The sequence below is a fragment of the Globicephala melas genome, chromosome 11 (assembly GCF_963455315.2).
Source record: "Globicephala melas chromosome 11, mGloMel1.2, whole genome shotgun sequence".
Taxonomy (NCBI): domain Eukaryota; kingdom Metazoa; phylum Chordata; class Mammalia; order Artiodactyla; family Delphinidae; genus Globicephala; species Globicephala melas.
Window position 1 is genome coordinate 32,525,284 of NC_083324.2, and position 22,023 is coordinate 32,547,306.

At 37.3% G+C, this 22,023-nt stretch overlaps 1 protein-coding gene and 1 non-coding gene across 8 annotated transcripts in view; one reads left to right on the forward strand and one right to left on the reverse strand.

Annotated features, from left to right (window-relative positions):
- CCDC66 (coiled-coil domain containing 66) overlaps nt 1-20,824 on the reverse strand; it is a 54,843-nt gene extending 34,019 nt beyond the window's left edge. For 2 of the 7 annotated variants that reach the window (XM_030867463.3, XM_030867461.2), the window contains exons 1-7: nt 20,739-20,824; nt 18,916-18,980; nt 18,230-18,255; nt 11,385-11,832; nt 9,738-9,903; nt 9,452-9,555; nt 7,888-8,009 (exon numbers count right to left, since the gene is read on the reverse strand). In XM_030867463.3, the coding sequence (XP_030723323.2) occupies nt 7,888-8,009; nt 9,452-9,555; nt 9,738-9,903; nt 11,385-11,832; nt 18,230-18,255; nt 18,916-18,980; nt 20,739-20,749 (942 nt within the window). In that variant the 5' untranslated portion in view covers nt 20,750-20,824. Of the gene's footprint in view, nt 1-7,887; nt 8,047-9,447; nt 9,556-9,737; nt 9,904-11,384; nt 16,264-18,229; nt 18,256-18,915; nt 18,981-20,738 lie in introns of all 7 variants that reach the window. The other 5 variants (XM_030867462.2, XM_060308286.2, XM_060308287.1 and 2 more) reach the window with 5 other exon arrangements.
- LOC115859167 (U6 spliceosomal RNA) lies at nt 261-366 on the forward strand. The gene has a single exon (XR_004041949.1). It is a non-coding gene; the product is annotated as a U6 spliceosomal RNA (small nuclear RNA).
- Nucleotides 20,825-22,023: the final 1,199 nt, after the last annotated feature.

The window sequence follows — 22,023 nt, forward strand, 5'->3', positions numbered from 1 at the left end:
GCTCCACAACGTTAGATTTGGCAATGATTTCTTAGATATGACACCAACAGCACAGGCAACAAAAACAAAGAATAGGTAAAATGGACTTCATCAAAATTAAAAACTTTTGTACAAGAAAGGACACTATGAAGTGAGTGAAAAGTCAACTCATGAAGGAAATACCTGTAAATTATATACCTGATAAGGAGTTAATAACCAGAATATGTAAAGAACTCCTACTACTCAACAAAAAAGAAAATCCAATTCAAAAATGGACAAAGGTGCTTGCTTCGGCAGCACATATACTAAAATTGGAACGATACAGAGAAGATGAGCTTGGTCCCTACATAGGATGACACCCAAATTCGTGAAGCATTCCATATTTTTATCCCAGGAATGCAAGGATTCTTCAATACACGTAAATCAGTCCATGTGATGCACCATATTAACAAACTGAAGGAGAAAAACCATATGATCACCTCAATAGAGGCAGAAAAAGCTTTCGACAAAATTCAACACCCGTTTATGATAAAAACCCTTCAGAAAGTAGGCATACAGGGAACTTACCTTAACATAATAAAGGCCATATATGACAAACCCACAGCCAACATCATCCTCAATGGTGAAAAACTGAAACCATTTCCTCTAAGATCAGGAATAAGACAAGGTTGTCCACTTGCACCACTGTTATTCAAATAGTTTTGGAAGTTTTAACCACAGCAATCAGAGAAGAAAAAGAAATTAAAGGAATCCAAATCGGAAAAGAGGAAGTAAAGTTGTCACTGTTTGCCAATGACATGATACTATACATAGAGAATCCTAAAGATGCTACCAGAAAACTACTAGAGCTAATCAATGAATTTGGTACAGTTTCAGGATACAAAATTAATGCACAGAAATCTCTTGCATTCCTATACACTAATGGTGAAAATCTGAAAGAGAAATTAAGGAAACACCCCCATTTACCATTGCAACAAAAAGAATAAAATACCTAGGAATAAACCTACCTAAGGAGACAAAAGATCTATATGCAGAAAACTATAAGACACTGATTAAAGAAATTAAAGATGATACAAACAGATGGAGAGATATACCATGTTCTTGGATTGGAAGAATCAACATTGTGAAAATGACTGTACTACTCAAAGCAATCTACAGATTCCATGCAATCCCTACCAAACTACCACTGACATTTTTCACAGAATTAGAACAAAAAATTTCTCAATTTGTATGGAAACACAAAAGAACCCAAATAGTCAAAGCAATCTTGATAAAGAAAAACGGAGCTGGAGGAATCAGGCGCCCTGACTTCAGACTATACTACAAAGCTACAGTAATCAAAACAGTATTGTACTGGCACAAAAACAGAAATACAGATAAATGGAACAACAGGATAGAAAGTCCAGAGATAAACCCACACACATATGGTCACCTTATTTTTGATAAAGGAAGCAAGAATATACAATGGATAAAAGACAGTCTCCTTAATGAGTGGTGCTGGGAAAACTGGACAGGTACATGTAAAAGTATGAAATTAGAACACTCCCTAACATCATACACAAAAATAAACTCAAAATGGATTAAAGACCTAAATGTAAGGCCAGAGACTATCAAACTCTTAGAGGAAAACATAGGCAGAACACTCTATGACATAAATCACAGCAAGATCCTTTTTGACCCACCACCTAGAGAAATGGAAATAAAAAGAAAAATAGACAAATGGGACCTAATGAAACTTAAAAAGCTTTTGCACAGCAAAGGAAAACATAAACAAGACGAAAAGACAACCCTCAAAATGGGAGAAAGTATTTGCAAATGAAGCAACTGACAAAGTATTAATCTCCAAAATTCACAAGCAGCTCATGCAGCTCAATATCAAAAAAACAAACAACCCAATCCAAAAATGGACAGAAGACCTAAATAGACATTTCTCCAAAGGAGATATACAGATTGACAACAAACACATGAAAGGATGCTCAGCATCCCAAATCATTAGAGAAATGCAAATCAAAACTACAATGAGGTATCACCTCACACCAGTCAGAATGGCCATCATCAAAAAACCTACACACAATAAATGCTGCAGAGGGTGTGGAGAAAAGGGAACCCTCTTGCACTGCTGGTAGGAATGTAAACTGATACAGCCACTGTGGAGAACAGTATGGAGGTTCCTTAAAAAACTACAAATAGGGCTTCCCTGGTGGCGCAGTGGTTGAGAGTCCGCCTGCCGATGCAGGGGACGTGGGTTCGTGCCCCGGTCCGGGAAGATCCCACATGCCGCGGAGCGGCTGGGTCCGTGAGCCATGGCCGCTGAGCCTGCACGTCCGGAGCCTGTGGTCCGCAACAGGAGAGGCCACAACAGTGAGAGGCCCACGTACCGCAAAAAAAAAAACAAAAACAAAAAAGACTACAAATAGAACTACCATATGACCCAGCAATCCCACTACTGGGCATATACCCTGAGAAAACCATAATTCAAAAAGAGTCATGTACCACAATGTTCACTGCAGCTCTATTTACAATAGCCAGGACATGGAAGCAACCTAAATATCCATCAACAGATGAATGGATAAAGAAGATGTGGCACATACATACAATGAAATATTACTCAGCCATAAAAAGAAATGAAATTGAGTTATTTGTAGTGAGGTGGATGGACCTAGAGTCTGTCATACAGAGTGAAAAAGTCAGAAAGAGAAAAATAAATACCGTATAACTAACATATATATGTGGAATCTTAAAAAAAAAAAAAAGGTTCTGAAGAACCTAGGGGCAGAACAGGAATAAAGACACAGATGTAGAGAATGGACTTGAGGACACAGGGAGGGGGAAGGGTAAGCTGGGACGAAGTGAGAGAGTGGCATGGACTTATATATACTACCAAATGTAAAATAGATAGCTAGCAGGAATCAGTTGCATAGCACAGGGAGATCAGCTCAGTGTTTTGGGACCACCTAGAGGGGTGGAATAGGGAGGGTGGGAGGGAGACGCAAGAGGGAGGAGATATGAGGGTGTATGTATAGGTACAGTTGATTCACTTTGTTATAAAGCAGAAACTAACACACCACTGTAAAGCAATTATACTCCAATAAAGATGTTAAAAAAAATGCACAAAGGACTTATAGACATCTCTCCGAAGAAGATATACAGATGGCCAATAAGCACATGAAAAAATGCTCAACATCAAGAATCATTAGGGAAGTGTAAATCAGAACTACGAGACGCCACTCCACATCCATTAGGATGGCTATCAACCAAAAGAAAAAAAGAAAAAAACAAGTGTTAGTGAAGATGTAATCAGAACCCTTGTGCACTGCTGATGGGAATGCACAATGGTGCAGGAGCTGTGGAAACGGTATAACAATTAAAAATAAAATTATCAAATTAAAACTGGTAAAAATTTAACATAAAAAGATAAAACATAAAATTACCATATGATCCAGCAATTTCACTTATAGGTATATACCCAGAAGACTTGCAAATACAGACTTGGAGAGATTATCTGTACATCAAGGTTCATAACAGCATTATTCCCAATAGCCAAAAGGTGGTAACAACTCAAATGTCCATCAACATTTGGATGAATGGATAAACAAAATGTAGTATCATACATAAAATGGAATATTTTCAGCCTTAAAAAGGAATGGAATTCTGATACATGTTTACAACATGGATGAACCCTCTAAACATTAAGTGAAATCTGTCAGACACAAAAGGACAAATATTGTGTTAGTCCACTTAAACATACTGAGAATAATCAAATTCATAGAGACAGAAAGTAGAATGGTGGTTGCCAGGGGCTAAGGGGAGGGAGAAATGGGGAGTTACTATTTAATGGGTATAGTTTCAGTTTGGAATGATTAAAAAATTCTGGAGATGGATAGTGGTATGGTTGCAACACAGTGTGAATGCACTTAATGCCGCTTAACTGTACACTTAAAAATGATTAAAATGGTAAATTTTATGTTATGTATATTTTACCACCACAAAAGGGTAAATTTGATGTTATGTATATTTTACCACCAAATTTTTACCACCGAAAATTAAGAGGAATTTTTTGTTGGCTAACTGCAGAACTATGGTCTGGTGGTAGCAGTAAGAAGCTAGCAGAAAGATAACCTCACTTTCTATCCCATGTTAGTATGCTAGAATATACTCCCTTCACTTAAGAGGCTTCCCAGGAAGGGGTAGTCATTAGGGAAAGCCAAGGTTTCATGGAGGTGACGTATTCTCACAAAGGCTGAGGCTATAAGTAAATTTCTTAGAAACACAAAAAGAAATGTTAAGCTGCACAGTGTAAAAAAACGTTTGGGCTGAACAATACAGGAAAGAGAATACAGGACCATTCAACTGGGGGAGGAGGAGTAAGACTGAGAATCAAGAAGAGGAGAGAGGAAAGGAAGATGGTGAGAGGATTGACTCTTAGCAGCCTCAGGGTTCAGAATGGACCTGTGCTTTGTAAATTATAACTAGAGCAAACTTTCATTAAACACTTGTTATATGTCAGCCACTGTCTTATGCACTTAATATGCATTACCTCATGTTTTTCTAATTTTTATTTTTTGCGGTACGCGGGCCTCTCACTGTTGTGGCCTCTCCCGTTGCGGACCACAGGCTCCGGACGCGCAGGCTCGGCGGCCATGGCTCACAGGCCTAGCCGTTCCGCGGCATGTGGGATCTTCCCGGACCGGGGCACGAACCCGTGTCCCCTGCATCGGCAGGTGGACTCTCAACCACTGCGCCACCAGGGAAGCCCCGCATTATCTCATGTTTTAACAAAATTGGCCTTGATGATTCTGCTTGCAACTAAATTTCTCCTCCTCTCAATTACATTAAGAGGTTAACTTAATATTCAAATAATATAAATGGTTGTGGCCATGGCTGGGATTTATGAAACCAACTGCTTTCAAGTATTTAAAGGGGGATTTTTTTGTTGCAGTTCATGTCCCCCCAGTAGCACCTCTCCATTATCTTACAGCATTCACACATAAATACATAAAAACTACATTTAAACAGTAAAAATATGCATAGGTAATCATACTCTAATCCTTGGTTGTCCAACCCTGGATTTAGTATATGATTTCCTTTCTAGTCTTTCTCCCATCCCCAACCCCTATCTCTGACTCTAAAATATAAATAACTTTACTGGTTTTCTAGATTATTAAAAAAAAATGACACATGCTATCATTCAAAAAAAAAAAGCAAAAAAACTAAAAGTCACCTTAAATGGTTAATTCTTTATCTCATTAACAATCATAGTATGGATTACTCCCAGATAATAAATGACCTAAAAAGCCATGCAAAATAAGCAATAATAAATGACATGCTAACACTTCAACTGACATTTCGGTAACAGAAATACCTAATATTTTTAGCATTAAAGTTTTTTTAATCCTCATGTTGAAAAGTAAATAAGCTTACAACTGATTCTCAATGACGTCATGAGTAGTTTTATTTGCAGTTTTTAGTAGTATGTGCATGCATCAATTTCTAAACTTTAAAAACTTAGAATTATCATCCAGAACTATAGAGTTTTCCAAAATAACTTCTAGAAAGACTAATTTATTGCCTTTTAACATTTGGTCAAAGTGCTTTTGGGAACACAGAAAAACGTAATTCATATTTCATTCCTTTTGTTAACGTAAAATTATCAACAGACTATAAACTGATGTAAGCTAGTCAGTCCTATATGGAGCAGAACAAGCTGCCATGCAAACAATCTAACTGACGGGGTTCTATAAGAACTCTACCAGTACTGAAAATGTCTACCACCAGAATCATACCTTTAGGTTACTGCCTTATTTTCAGAATACATTTGTTAAAATGTAAATGTTCATTAGAAAGGAAAAAAAGAAATAGTTAATAACTTTTTTAAAATTTAAGGAGCAGGGCTTCCCCGGTGGCACAGTGGTTAAGAATCCGCCTGTCCAGTATTTACAATAGCCAGGACATGGAAGCAACCTAAGTGTCCATCGACAGATGAATGGATAAAGAAGATGTGACACATACATACAATGGAACATTACTCAGCCATAAAAAGAAATGAAATTGAGTTATTTGTAGTGAGGTGGATGAACCTAGAGTCTGTCATACAGAGTGAAGCAAGTCAGAAAGAGAAAAACAAATACCGTATGCTAACACATGTATATGGAATCTAAAAAACAACAAAAAAAGAAAAAATCGTTCTGAAGAACCTAGGGGCAGGACAGGAATAAAGATGCAGATGTAGAGGATGGACTTGAGGACATGGGGAAGGGGAAGGGGATGCTGGGACGAAGTGAGAAAGTAGCATTGACATATATACACTACCAAATGTAAAACAGATAGGTAGTGGGAAGCAGCCGCATAGCACAGGGAGATCAGCTCGGTGCTTTGTGACCACCTAGAGGGGTGGGATAGGGAGGGTAGGAGGGAGACGCAAGAGGGAGGGGATATGGGGATATGTGTATACATATAGCTGACTCACTCTGTTATACAGCAGAAACTAACACAATAATGTAAAGCAATTGTACTCCAATAAAGATGTTTAAAAAAACAAAAAGGAATCCGCCTGCCAATGCAGGGGACACGGGTTTGAACCCTGGTCCAGGAAGATCCCACATGCCGCAGAGCAACTAAGCCCGTGCACCACAACTACTGAGCCTGTGCTCGAGCCCGCAAGCCACAACTACTGAGCCCATGCACCACAACTACTGAAGCCCACGTGCCTACAGCCCGTGCTCTGCAACGTGAGAAGCCACCACAACGAGAAGCCCAAGCACCACAACAAAGAGTAGCCCCCGCTCACTGCAACTAGAGAAAGCCCGCGCACAGCAATGAAGACCCATCGCAGCCAAAATTAAAATAAATAAATTAAAAAAAAATTTAAGGAGCATACTGCACTCAATAAAAATTAACTGGTGATTTAAAAGAGTATTTAGATTCACTTCTTCAAGGAAAATAAGTTATACAGTCATCATGTACTAAAGAGCTTATATATTCAAAGTAATGACATTTAGAACTTACCTCTAAAATCTGCCTAGCTCTAGGCAGTGAATGCCTGTCAGCCTGGATCACCATTACCTGACTGGGAGACTGTGACAGAATGCTAGAATAGCTAGCAGAAGTCTAACAACAAAACGATAAACAAGGGTACTTTTTTGTCTAGTATTAAATACATGCAAAATTTAAAGGTCCCCAAAGCACTACCCGAGGGACACATGGTATATACTTATGTTTGATAAGCAATTACTTATGTTTGATTTGATAACCTTGTAGTGAATACCACATGGTCAGTGGTAGAGTTTTGTGGTCATCTATAACATCGTGGAGCTCTTTTATAGGAGCCTAAAGGAGGTGCCAGGGGCCTTTACACTCACCTACTAACATAGTAAGACTATTTACAGAATGCAAACAGAGTAACTGAGGTCATAATTTAATTCAAAATAACGTTGTTTTAAAATACCATATGAAAAGTGAGTTTTAAAAAAATGAATAAGCTTCAAAAATAAGCTTTATGAGGGACTTCCCTGGTGGCACAGTGGTTAAGAATTTGCCTGCCAATGCAGGAGACACGGGTTCGAGCCCTGGTCGGGAAAGGTCCCACATGCCGTGCAGCAACTAAGCCCGTGCACCACAACTACGAAGCTAGAGCCTGTGAGCCACAACTACTGAAGCTTGTGCGCCTAGAACCCATGCTCCGCAACAAGAGAAGCCATTGCAATGAGATGTCCGTGCACCGCAACGAAGAGTAGGTCCCGCTCACCACAACTAGAGAAAAGCCCGCGTGCAGCAACAAAGACCCAACGCAGCCATAAATAAATAAATTAAAAAAAAAAAAAAGCTGTATGATATAAACAAGGCTTAGCATTAAAAAAGTGCAGTTAAGGTATTTTATATTCCATAAGTGCCTGATTTTGACACTTTTACCTTAGCCTGATCGAGAATTTGAAGTTTTTCCCATACTATTTTATCACTTTCAGATTTTTTCCATGGATTATTCCATTTTTCAGATGCGTCTTTTTCTTTCTTCTTTAAAGCAACCTGTTCATCTGTAAATAATGTCCTTTTTAAAAAAATATACAAAAACTGTAAAAAAAAAAATGACGTAAACAAATCATGACCTTCTTAAAGAGTGCAGATTCCAACACAGATCAAAACTGTTTTTTAGGAAGGAGATTAACTCACAAGACAGAGAAGAATTTTAAGGATATGGAATAAAAGAAAATGTTTAATCAGAACCAAATTTAAGTATGGCATAAATGGATGTAAAAATGTTTGTTTTACTACAATTATAAATAAGGAGCAATTTTTTCAGAACATATTTTATATTATGCTAATTACTGTGAGGTTCTACTCTACAGTAATGTTCATTTAATTATTACTAAAAGGCTTAAAAGCTAGAACTCTGGAGTCAGAGAACCCTGGGGTCAAATTCAGGTTCAACCACTTCCCGGCTGTGTGACTGAAGGCAGAATGATGTTCATCCCTCTAAACCCCATTTTTTATTCTGTGAAATCAGAGCAATAATGATGTCTATTTTCAGTATAGGGCCTCACACAAAGTAAATATTTAATAAATGTCAGCCATTATTATTTGTAACTGCTGAAAAGGTACAAAAAATCATGTGTCCAAATTTGTACTGAACAAACATTTAAAGCTGCAATTATGATATAAAACACATCAGATCTCCAAACCTTCTGATACTGCTACCATACATTTAATTTCTTTATTATTCTATTACTTTGACTTCCAACATCAATTCATTCCCTATTTCTTCGCTTATCTTTTTCTAGATCACCTGTCCTGGAAGGGTTGTGACTAACTGGTAGGACTTTCCAGTTCAGTGGACAGTGAATCCCATCTTCATGCTTTTAGTACAACTATTCCCAAGTACAACTATTACCTCATGTATTTTCCAAACTCTGATACCTGGACCCTAAGTCTAGTCCAAGAAGTAACAGGAGTTTCTTAGTTATTATCTTACTTACCTTAAGACCCTACTTAACAGAAATTATAACTTTTTCTGTTATGATGTCTACAGACTGAAGAAAAGAAATAAGCTTATTTTTGTATGGGATATACTGATTGATATCATATTGATGATTCTTGATTAGAATGTTTTAATTTTTAAAATGAATTATTTTTAAATAAAACCATCTTTAACCCATAGAATTTCTGTAATGGAAAAATATTAAAATGGATTCTCAGGAAATGAGAAATGTTTAGGAATCTTTGAGCTCCAGAAGGGTACTGATGATACTAATGTTCATTTGTGGCTTTTGGTGCACACCACAGAGCAGAAAACAAAAAGGTATAACATAAGGGAATGTGAAATCACAAAGTTTCTTATGCCACTTGCAGAAAACTACTCTAGATGGTGAATGTTATAAAACAAGGTTTTTGATAATATCATACTGCAAGATGTACTTCATCCTCAATATACATTCCTTAAGCCAACAAAACTATAATAAAATGTGCAATAATTACCTACCAAGCTCTTTCCTCCACTGGGCTTTTTTTGCTTCCAACAAACCTCTATCACGTTCTCTTTCTCCCAGAGTACTGAATATGTCAGCTGGTTTCCATATATTCTCTCTAAGACAAGACACAAAAAATAACAGAAACCTTATCATATGTTTCTATACTACTTACTCCATAAATATTAATAAACTTTTAAATAGCTCTAGTCTTCAGAGTAAATATTTCACATACAAGTCAAGGAAAAGTAAAACCATATTCCCAAGATGACCCCACAACAATAGATGTGAGTTACATACGTGGCAATTTTCTGCTCATACTGATTAGACGTCACCTGATTTTCATTTAAAACAGACTTTTTTTCATCCTGAACAGATGAAATGGCCTCAGTTTTCTGCGGAAGTCCCATGATGTTCTCATCCTTTGGCTGATCAGGAATATTGTTTAAATTTAGACTATACTGACCTAGAAGGTAAAATACATGTTTTAAAATTAATACTAAAATTACATCTATTATAATACCTTATCTTGATACAGTTACGCAGTTTTAAAAAACACGGCTTTACACATCATCTAATTAATCACCTCTCACAGCAGTCCTTGCAGTGCGTATTACGATTCCCTTTTTGTCAAAAGAGGAAACTGAGCCTCAGAAGTTAAATGGCCCAGAGGTATGGCCACAGCCATACAAACTTTTGTTTCAAATAAGAAAACAAGCAACAACCAAAAAAACCTCCATTTACTCTTGCCAACAACACTTTTACAAATAATATAAATGATAATACAAATCACAACTTAAAGGAGAATAAATGCAAACAGCTTTATAAAAAACTCATTACCTTGCCCTTATTTTTCTCATTTAGCTGGGAAAGCAATCAGTGATGATTTTTTCCATGGACCACTGTCTCTATATCCCAGCTGTATCTATTCCATATGTTTTACACAGGGCTCATATGCTTGGCTCAAAAATCCCTCAATGTGATAGTTCTCCCAATGGAGAGAAAGCATATCTAATATGCGGGTCATTATATGATTAGGCAAATTCTGCTTTTAACTTTGTTGATATCATCTCTCATTACGCCTAGTAAGTTTTTATTTTTTGTTCTTTGAACTAGAATTCTAGCCTTAAAGATAAAAGTTAGCTCCCTGACTTTACAAAGAATAATCTATACCAAGAGAAGGCAAATGACTCCATTTTGAGCCCCTTGGGAGTGCTAAGGAGCTACCTAGTCCCCAGACCAGTTGTGGGGCCTCTTCCTGGTGACTGTTAATTTTATTTTTATTTATTTCACGGTTGCTTAACAAAATTTTAATAATATTTCTATTCATAGTCACAATTCCTTAGCTCAAAGCTAAAACTAGAAGGCTTTTAAGAACATAATACAATACCCTGACTACTAAAATAGAAGGCATATAATACGCCACTACTTCCAAGTCAGTGTTTTACGCTGGTTAAAAAGATAGTGCTGCCAATTCTTAGCAAGGATTGAAAGTCAGGAAGAGCAAAAGCCGGGGCCAGGAAAATAATCCTTTTCAGCAACTCATGTCAAATCTTCATAGCAAAATTCCCTCATTTTTCATTAGAAATACAATAGCAATTTTTTTAGAACATTTTACATAATTAGTTTTCATGTAAGTAAAGCCTCCTACCTTCCAAAATTAGTACAATAGCTTTCTGAACTAAAATCTAGAATCCACAGAAACTAGGTTTCTTAAGGCCATGGTACATGAGAATAATATTCTGAGCATTAACCTTAAAACATGGCATATTTTAACTACAAAAGTAATTCTGCCTATGAGAATGTTTTCTAAACGAATATTTATTTTAAAACATTGTTACATTAAACTAGAATTTAAGAGGCACAGTTATGTAAAATCCAATAAAACTCAAATTCTAAAACTTATATATTGATAAACTTAATATTAAAACTTCAGAAAAATCTTACTTGTTTCCTCCTTCTTTCCATTCTCAGTCAGGGAAACTGATTTATTTCCTTGGTTTACAGTCATCAAAATCTGTTGTAGTTGGCCTTGTGTTAGACACACCAAACTGCTCTTCACATTTTCAGCTGTGATGTGCTTTTTGCAAGGCTTCTGTTTAGCTACTACAAATGCATTTATGCTGTTTCTAGTCTTCTGTATATTAGGGGTTGCAGGTGAAATTTCTTTCTGGATATGAAGATGGTCTTTATCTGCATACTGCTTGCATAAATCCTTAGTGGGTGAAAAAGTCATACTATTTTTTTCACTTTTTGCCAATGAAGTTTCTGAACCAATTCTCTTCTTTTGCGAAAGTTTTTCACTCCTGACACAAGTATTTTGTGATTTCAGAATGTATCCAGTTTGTTTATTTCTTAAAGGACATTTTGCAATCTTGGTCTTATTTCCCATCTGCTAAAACACCAGAAATTTATTCTTTACAAGAGCCCACGAAAAATCAACAATTATCTTTATATAGTCAGTGATAAGTCAGGCTTCGAAACTTTTTTTTCTCATTTTGCTAGTTAGATAATATATCCATAAGAAACTAACACTCAACCTTCGCAAATCTCCACTTGAAAGCTTCATTAACAACTGGAAATTATTATTTTATTTCAGGATAATGAAGATTACATCACAACTTTTATTCTAGGTGTTTACAGTCCATTCTGCTTCAGCTTTGAATCTCATGTCATGATTCTAACACCCACACTATCTTTCTTTACAGGCATTTATACACCGGTAGGTTACTAGCCCTTATTCCTTGAATAACTTAGCTTGTGGGTCACCATCCCTCACTCTAACCTAACTGTCTTAATTATTGGTGCTTTCATGTTCTTTCAATACCCTGGCCTCATTTCCTTGGCCTCTGTTCCTATACTCTTGTCTTCCATGCTACCTCAGTTACTCATTGCCACAGTGATATCTTATACTGACCTTGTAACTACCCATAACTGTAATAATCTCAATTTCAATAAGAACCTCCAGTCATAGGCCTTAGCAGTAGTCACATGGCTCATTCACTCACCATGTTCAAATCTTGGCTCAACATCACTGGCTCAGTGAGGTCTTCTCTGAACACCCTATTAAAAATTGCAGGCTTCCTGCTCTAACTTCACTCCCACCTCCCTAGCACTCCCCACTTTCCCAAGGCTACCATGCCCCTGAAATGACCATGCCCCTTCCCTTTCTCTCATGTTTCTCTATAGCACTTTTGTCCTGTAATATTCTATATTTATTTTGATTATTTTCTGCCCATTCCACTTTTTTAAAAATTTATTATTTTTGGCTGCATCGGGTCTTCATTGCTGTGCACGAGCTCTCTCTAGTTGTGGCAAGCGGGGATACTCTTCTTTGAGGTGCGTGGGCTTCTCATTGCAGTGGCTTCTCTCGTTGCGGAGCGTGGGCTTCTCACTGCAGTGGCTTCTCTCGTTGCGGAGCATGGGCTCTAGGCGTGCGGGCTTCAGTAGTTGTGGCTCGTGGGCTCTAGAGCACAGGCTCAGTAGTTGTGACACACGGGCTTAGTTGCTCCGCAGCATGTGGGCTCTTCCAAGACCAGGGATGGATCCCGTGTCCCCTGCACTGGCAGGCAGATTCTTAATCACTGCGCTACCAGGGAAGTTCCCACCTTTTTCTAACGTAAACACTACAGGGAAGAGATTTTTTTTTTAATTTATTTATTTTATTTATTTTTAGCTGCATTGGGTCTTCATTGCTGCCCGCGGCTTTGTCTAGTTGCAGCAAGCGGGGGCTACTCTTTGTTGCAGTGCGCGGACTTCTCATTGCCGTGGCTTCTCTTGTTGTGGAGCACGGGCTCTAGGCGCGCGGGCTTCAGTAATCGTGGCACACAGGCTTAGTTGCTCCGCGGCATGTGGGATCTCCCCGGACCAGGGCCCGAACCCGTGTCCCCTGCATTAGCAGGCAGATTCTTAACCACTGTGCCACCAGGGAAGCCCAGGGCAGAGATTTTTGTTTGCTTTGTCTACTGCTGTGTCCCCAGTATCTGAACAGTCAGTGGAACAGGGTAGGTTTCAGTAAATTTTTGTTGAATTACTATCTTCAACCATACCATTTTAAAGACTGGATTCTTTATCTCTCTCCCACAAATTAGCTCCCCTTTCCAAAATATCTCATTTCTGTAGCACTGTTGTTCTAGTCTTTCAGACCAGCAACCATAGAGTCATCTTTGACTCTTTATCCTCCTTCACGGTCTTCTTTAGCTTACCAGCAAGTACTGGTCATTTCTTCCTTCCAAATATCTTTTTCTCCCCTTTTACATGACAATACACCTAAATTCAGGTTTTCATTACCACACTACTGATTACAGCTTATCTCAAATCTATCCAACTGTACATTTCTGCAAACCCATCTAACATAAAATAATTCAACAGTCATTCAATAAATACTAAGTGTTGCTTTTTAGGTGAGCAACACTATGGGAAAGACGTTGGAGGTATAAAATGAGTAAGACAAGATTCTTGTTATCAAGGAGTGGGGTAGATGCCACATGGCTTTCATCTGGCTTATCATATCCCAATGTCCTTGTCTTTCAAAAATGACATAATACACAACCACACTTTGACCAATGAATCAACCCCATTTTACCTTTCTTTTCAAAATGTACCTGTATTATCAGTAGTAAAAATCTCTTTCTTACCCTCTTCACCTCACCTATACCCTTTTATTCCAGGCTTTAGACTTTCGATAAGACCAATACCACAATCTAAAATGCGCTTTTACCCTCCTATCTCTGTGGCTATTTTTATATAACTAACTCTAAATGAGAGGTGGCAAATTTAAATACGTAGTGTAAATTAGCCTGGGTGGGAACTAGGATAATTGAAGAGCACTTTTCTGTCTAAAGGAGGCAGCCACCCCTCAGAAGCAGCCTACATTGCCAAAGAGGAATCTCAGTCTACTTGCTAGATCATCCAGTATTTCAAGAGAACCAAGAATGCCATATTTTACCTTAAAAGTTCCATTTTTTTAGACACTCACAATTCATTCTAGTTTTTGAAAACCACTGTGTGGATTAGGCAAATTATCAGCAGACTACACGTAGGTTACAGAGCTAAGCTCCACCCCAGTCTCCAACGACTACAGCTATTACTAATCCTACCCTTCTTTGACTCATACTGACATTTTTGGGATCATTAACAGCTGAGTATTTCAGTTCTCTAATCAGTTTCTCACTCAAACTGCTAAGAAGTGTAGTGTATTCCCTAAACGTATCTTAAAAGTCTCTCAATTTTGTCCCCTTCTTTCCATTCTGCTAGCCACCATGCTTCAGGGTCTCATAAGACTCTCCCTGGACTAATATAATTGTCCCTTAAGTAGTGTCCCTGTTATGATAATCTGTCCTTCACAGAATTGCCTGAAGCCCGTTCCTACAACACAAATCATATCTAGTCTACTTTTCAAAAATTCTTTAATGCTCCCTACATGCAAATCAAATAAGTTCAAACCCTCTGTGTATACATTTAAACTCCTTGTGATTGTAACCACCCTCCCTAAGTTTTATGTTCTACACTCCCCGCTGATATACACACTATCCCCCAAATGCAAATTGTTTTGTACCTTGGTATTTTTGCCCACTATTTTCTCTGAGTTTAGAATATACCACCCTACTTCTTTCACTATGAAAATCTCCTTCACCTTTTAAGTTCTAATTAAAGTGTCACCTCATTTATGAAGCATTCCCTGTCTCCCTTAACCACAAAGACCTGCTTTCCACAGTTTTCTTCTTTTTATAACCCTAGTATGGCACACATTTTATTGTACTTGTATTATATAGTTATTTACCTGACTGACACCCCTGCTTCTAGGAAACATGGACTAGGTTTTACTCCATTTTTCTCTCAGTCACAGAACAAATAAAGCCAAGAATGGAGCTGTACACACATATGGAGTTTTACAGCTGCAGTAAATCCTTGTTAAACAGAAACCTATTAATTGGAGCTCCAATTTAACTAGAACTATTTTGCCACATTCCACTTAAATCAGAAGTAACATACAGAAAAAGTCATCTAAAAATTATGTAATAAAAAAGGGGGGTAGCAATGTCTGGCATGAGATCAATATACGTGCAGCTCAATCCTGAATACATTTGTAGCTTAATGCCAGAGAAGAGCAATGAGTGGAGGCAGCAAAAAAATCCATGAACTACCAAATAAATATTCAATTATGTTCAGCTTAATTAATAGGAAAAAGCAATCTCTAGCCCAAATCATCTCCCAAGTGTTTACTGGATTAGATGAATTTTAATACATCAAATAGGTCTTCACATCATAAACATTTTTAGGTAGCATGCTGCTCTCTTACCTAGTTTTGATTGTACCAGTACTTTTCCTAATATTAAAAAAATATATAAAGACAGCGTCCAACGCATTTAACGCTGGCCAACTTCACAATTTATATGGGGCCAGGATCCCAACGCCAGAAAGAATCAGAGAAGATTAACATTTTAAAATATAAAATGTGCTACCTAGCACTAATATTGTATACATCTTTTAGTGTGTTACTATTGACTCTCACACATAGAAATACCTGCAAAAATTTTAAGATGTTTTATATTTCAACTAATTGTGAGATAATTTTGAGGTCAGAATGTATAAATTACCCATGACACTGAATCATTAATATTTCTCTCATTTATCTTTCTATAAAAGCTTAAGAAATTAGACTGGTAACCATCTTTACTTCATATTTACTACCACAGATTAAAGAAAAGTACAGGAGAGATTTTGAAAGAATTAAAGTACTCTGACCACAGTTTGTTAAACTTCATGATGATGAGATAGAGTTCAGTGTTTAAAGAGCACACTATGTACACGACAGTAATTCAACCTGTGAGGAAGAGGAAAAACATAAATGTAGGTAGTATAGTCACTTAGCTTACCCCAGTAGAAGAAAAGCACTATGATGAGTGAATTCATGAATAACTTACAGAAAAGAGAATTCAACATGTATCTACAGAACTGTGAGATTTTGGAAACTAAAAAACTGATTAAAACAAAAAAAGGAAGACAGCACTACTGTTTTTGGTTTTTGTCTTCTGTGAAGAGCAAAGAAAGAAATAAGCATCTCAGGAACCTCTGTAAATAAGGGAAGAGAAGCTCCTTGAAATAAAGTCAATATAAAAAGGAGATTTAGGTTGCATCAGTATTTTTTTCCAGCTTTACTGAGATTTAATTGACCATTAAAAATCATATATATTTAAGGTGTAAAATTTGATGATTTGATATATGTATACATTGTGAAATAATCACCACAATCAAGCTAATTAACATACCCATCACTTCACATAGTTACCATGCATCAGTATTTTGGAGTCCCAAAAGCAAGAGAAATAAACTCAAATAATCTGCTTTAAGACAATAAATAATTTAAGATCAATATCAGCAGAGACTTATTAGTTACTCTGGAAAGAAGAATCCTAGAATAAAAGAATCCCTAAACTGCTAAAAGAATTTTGTAATGATTCTACAAAAAGTCCAAGACTAGTAACTTTGTTTATTACAGGCATAAAAGGGGATCTCCAGATGTTCTAAGTTGGTTAAAAAGATAATGAAATATCTTCACAAATGTAGTGACCATAGCACATCCATTAAGGACACAACAGAAGAGGGAACGTGTGCGACAGAATTGAGGTCAGGTGAAGATAAAAAAAAAACTATGTGTAATAGTTGATTTCTATCTAGGAGCATGAAAAGGAGCACTGTATTTGTTAATGTGACTCAAATAAGAACAGTTAGTTGCAATATTTTAATAGCGCAGGGTTAGGAAAAAACTATACAATCTATATTCTGTGATTAAGGGAACACACAGGGTATGTATATACTGTGTATGTGTGTGTGTGTGCATATAATAATTTTTATAGGTAGCTTGTGGAATTACTCTGATCAGCATTACCCATTTATCAAGTAATTGATATCTTGGGTTCTCAAGCAACTTTTCCACCTTGATTAAACCAGGAAGAAACAGCAAAGCCATCAGGGGTTCAGAGTTGAAGAGAAAAGGGCCGCATCACCCAAAGCAGTCTCTAGTCAAGATATGGAAAGACAGACTTTAAGATACTGCAAAATAAAATGGGCTACAGTAAGTTATAGAGGGGGACAGTAGAAATTTCTGCTGCTTAATGGAAAAAGAAATGGGAAACAAGAAAAGTAGTGGTATCAAAATTTTGAAGCAGTAATGTATTTTGTAGAAAAAGGCTCTGTGGGCTCCTGATAAAGAAAAATAATTTAAAAGGAAAACTATTATTTAACTCAAGTGTAACCTCTTAGAGGAGGAAGCTAAATGCATGTAAGATTTTGTCAATCAAATACATCTTTTTGGTGTGGTAAAATGCAATTTGAGTATGAAAAAAAAAATTTTGCTTTAAAGTTTGACTATTTTTAAAGATGTCACGAGTTGCACTGTCCAGTACAGTAGCCATTAAATTAAAAATCAAACAAGTGAACTAAAAATTCACTTCCTTAGTCACACTGGCCACATTCAAGTGCTTAGTAACTACACATGGCTAGTGGCTGACTATCATATTGGACAGCACTGATTTTAGAACATTTCCATCACTGCAGAAAGTGTTACTGGACAGAACTGATCTAGAGAAGTGAGTTCTAGGAGGCTTTTTAAACTGAAAAATTATGAATCTATTTCTGTAAAAGGACCAGCCTGAAAGCAAGGGTATAATAACTTTTCACCATCATTCCAAACCCTGTGTAACAGTTTGACAGGAATTATTTTCAAACCACTGTAAAGTAAACTGCATTTTACATTTGAAAACAAGTCAGGTCAAAGTCATTTGGCTTACCTTTACAGAAATTTTTGATTTATGTTCTACAAGAGAAAAAAAAAATTACTAAACTATCAACCAAGAACATACTAAGGCAGTCACAAAAGAAAATTTTAATTAACATTATTTTAAGAAGATATTAAGTAAAAATATTAACCCTCAAAGCATTAACTTTAGGTCCTGCCTGAGTGTTCTTTTACAGTGTGGTTCACGTATTTATATTTCATTTTTATTTTCCAAGGTAAAATTATAAACAGATCAGAGAAAAAGAAAATAATGTGAATGAAAAGAGTACCAAAGCATACTCTGCGCTTTAAAACTAAAAATGACTTTAAAACTATGGTCTTATTATAAATTTTCTCAAACAATACATTCTTTACATGCACAGAACATAACTGCATAAGTTTTACCTAGATTATTCATTAGGCAATAAGCATATGTGCTGTATACAAATATAATAAAGAAACATTACGAATGAAATATACTGGAACATTAAATTCCATGAATAAATACTGACAGTGGTAAGCAATGATGTAATGTGACTTTACTTGGCTAAAAATAAATTTGAGGAAGTAAGGGAAACCAGCTTTTTTTCAAAGTGTCATTTAAATATTCCACTACAAGCAAAAAATCTGTTAAACAGCTACACATTTTTCGTAGGAATTTAAAAGTTAGTATTTTCGATTTCTAGTAATATAGCATACCATATGGAGACAGTATTAGCTTGGTTTTTCCATCCAATAATTCAGTTTCAAGCTTTAAACCATCTCTGCAAAATAAAAGAAAGTTGTCTGTCATTTTTAAGAAGCAGCAACATTTTAAATAGACAGAAATGCTCAGTTGAACCTTGAAAGTAAATTTGTTCTCCTGAATTTATAAAGGAATCTTGTAAATATTAAAACGTTTTTAAAAAAAATTTCTATAGATGTTTATTTTTCTTTTAAAAATTGATGTATAGTTGAAACCATTCTTTTAATTTAAAACACTTTTCAATTCAACATAAAATCAAAAACTTCATGGAGAAAATTACTGAAACTTTCCAACAATTTCTCATCTTTAATCTGAAACTTCATTTGGTTACTGACAAGGAATAAATTAATCTGGTTATCGTAACATCATTTAGTTCCTCCAACTCTAGACTGGAAAAAATAATGCTGTTACAAAACTCCTCACCTATGTTAATGGAGCAAAACACATCTAGCTACCATTTATTAGCTTCATAATGGTCTCATGACTAACACATTCTATGGCCTGTTAGAGCAGTATTTGAAAATGAAGCTGTAAGACTGCCACCAGGGTTATTAACTGCTTGAGCATGGAGTTCTACTCTATTCTGAATATTTCAACTAATACATATTCACATTTAGTGACACTTTTGTAACTATCACAGCAATACATCTATAATAAACTTTGCCCGCTATACTTTATCTGTGCCTGTCAAACGCCAAGAGCACAAAGTAACAGTAGATACTACCAACGAAACTTGTACGTCTGTTAAGGTCCCAATAAAAATTCCACTGAAAACAAAAACAGCAGTACACACAGTTATTTTATTGTTTTAGTAAGAGAGAGAGAATAGACGTACGTCAATACATATCAACAGGGACAAAAATGACGTCCAAGCGACAAAATTAAATCTCGCGGGCCAATAAAAGGGAACACGAAATTTGCGGTGATGCTAAGGTTGGGGAAATCAAACAATTTCAACTTACTCAAACGATTTCAACTTACTAAGATAAAAACACCATAAAGAATGGGTTTTAAGGGTTTCCCGGTAGCACGGTTACAAACAGTTCATGTTTATGTCGGTGAAACTTAAGCAAAAGAAAGACCTTGAATGAAACCGTCTATTCAGCACTACCGCGTTGCAAACACCTTCAGGGGCAGACTGTCTTGTTTCTTATCCCTAGATTCTAGAACACAGAAACCATTTGCTAAACGAGGTGCACACGTGTAAGTTTGAAGACTTTTCATCTTCTTGAAATATCAAACATCCCAGTGGTGATAAACCACGCAACAGTCCTTTTTATTTACTCAACCACTACTTAATGAGGGCCTATGAGGTGCCAGGCACCGGTGATACACGACTCCTCGAGAAGCCTCGGCTCCCAGCACGTACGTAGGCCGCTAAGCTCCTCTGGGCGCTCCCACACTCTGCAAAGAACCCCCACACAGGGTCGCAAAGCACCAGGGCCTGGGCCAGGATTTCTCCCCAGGAAGCCGCTACGCTTTATCTCTCCACCTGCCCTCACCTTTTATCTCCTCTCACGCCTCTCCTCCCTCTCCCTCCTGAAGTAAATGAGGAGGCGGAAAGGAGGCACGGACAGTTTCGCGAGTTATTAACTGGAAAACGGAAGTCTGCGGAGGCTGTAAAGGCCGACCCAGCCCCTCGCCCCCTCAACCTCAGGAAGCCAGGCACTGCGGCTTGGGGCGCCGCAGGCCTGGAAGGCTTCCCGCGAAGGGCTCCAAGAGCCAACCCAGCCTCACCCGCTCTCCACGGACTACCACCTTTCTCTCCACAGCTTACCCTAAGTTCATGGCGCAACCGGCCGCGCTCTCCACGAGCCGCTCAAGCCCCTTGTATACGTCGGTCGCCGCCGCCGTTCAACAAGCGCCACGCCGATTGGACACAGTGTTGCCGGCGAGCTGGGAGAGCGGGCCAATCAGGGTTGAGCGTGCTGGCGCTTGCGCTCAGCGGGGCGGGGCTGTCGGGGAGACCCTGTTGGTTCGCCCCACCTGGTCCTGACTCTGGAGTGCTGGGGATTCTTCGTTCCTCGCAATTGTAGCCCTTAGAGTTCACAGGGAGTTCTCAGAGAAGTGCCTCAGCTCAAGTGGAGGTGGCTGGTTAAGCAATTTGCCTGAGGTCTGTATCAAGCTACGTAACCCCAGAGCCCATGTTCCAATTTAGCGATACATGAATCTAACTCCTATCCATCCTTCAAATCTCAATTTAAACGTCACTTCCTCCATGAAGCTCCTGTGGAATCCACTAGTGGGTAAATTAGGAACCCATTTTCTGGACTTCCCAGTCCCTGCCCTTTCAATCAGGGTACTAATACATTTCAGATCCTGTGTCAGAGTGAGCTTCAGAGGGGCAGAGTTGGTTTTTGACACCTATATACCCACAGCACCTGGAACTGAACAATACAGACAGTAAATATTTGTTAAACGAATAAACAGCAAAAGTTTTTAATGACAACAAAAAATCTTATTAAATTTGGCAATGATGTTTCATGATGAGGATGCCCGTAGATATAATGCAGTTACTAAAAGTTTACAAATTTTCATCTATTTACTCTTAAATGAATTTTACAAACTATAGCTGTAATAAATGAGGCACACTGAATTCTTACGGTACATTCAGTGAAAACTCAAAGTTATCTTTTTATTTATGTACCTGGCCTGTGGAAGATATATTTAAATAAACATTTGTTAATTTATTTGACTGAATAAATGAACAGGTACCAATGTATATTTGATCCTGTGTTGTTTTTTGTTTTCGTTTAAAGGAAAAGTCATCTGTGCATGTAAAAAAAAAAGGCTCAAAGGATTTAAACCAACATGTTAGCAGAAGTATTTCTGGGAGTAGTGTGACTTTTAAAATTTTATTTTGTTTCTAGCTTTTATTATTATGAAAATGTTTAAATAAACAAAAATAAGAATAGTTCAATGAATGCCTATATACCCTCTACCTAGATTTGACAATGGTTAATGTTTTGCTACATTTGCTTTCTCTCTCTCTACACATAGGTGGGCAGGCACACACATACATCCACATCCATACACTCATACCCACGGCCATGAACACACCC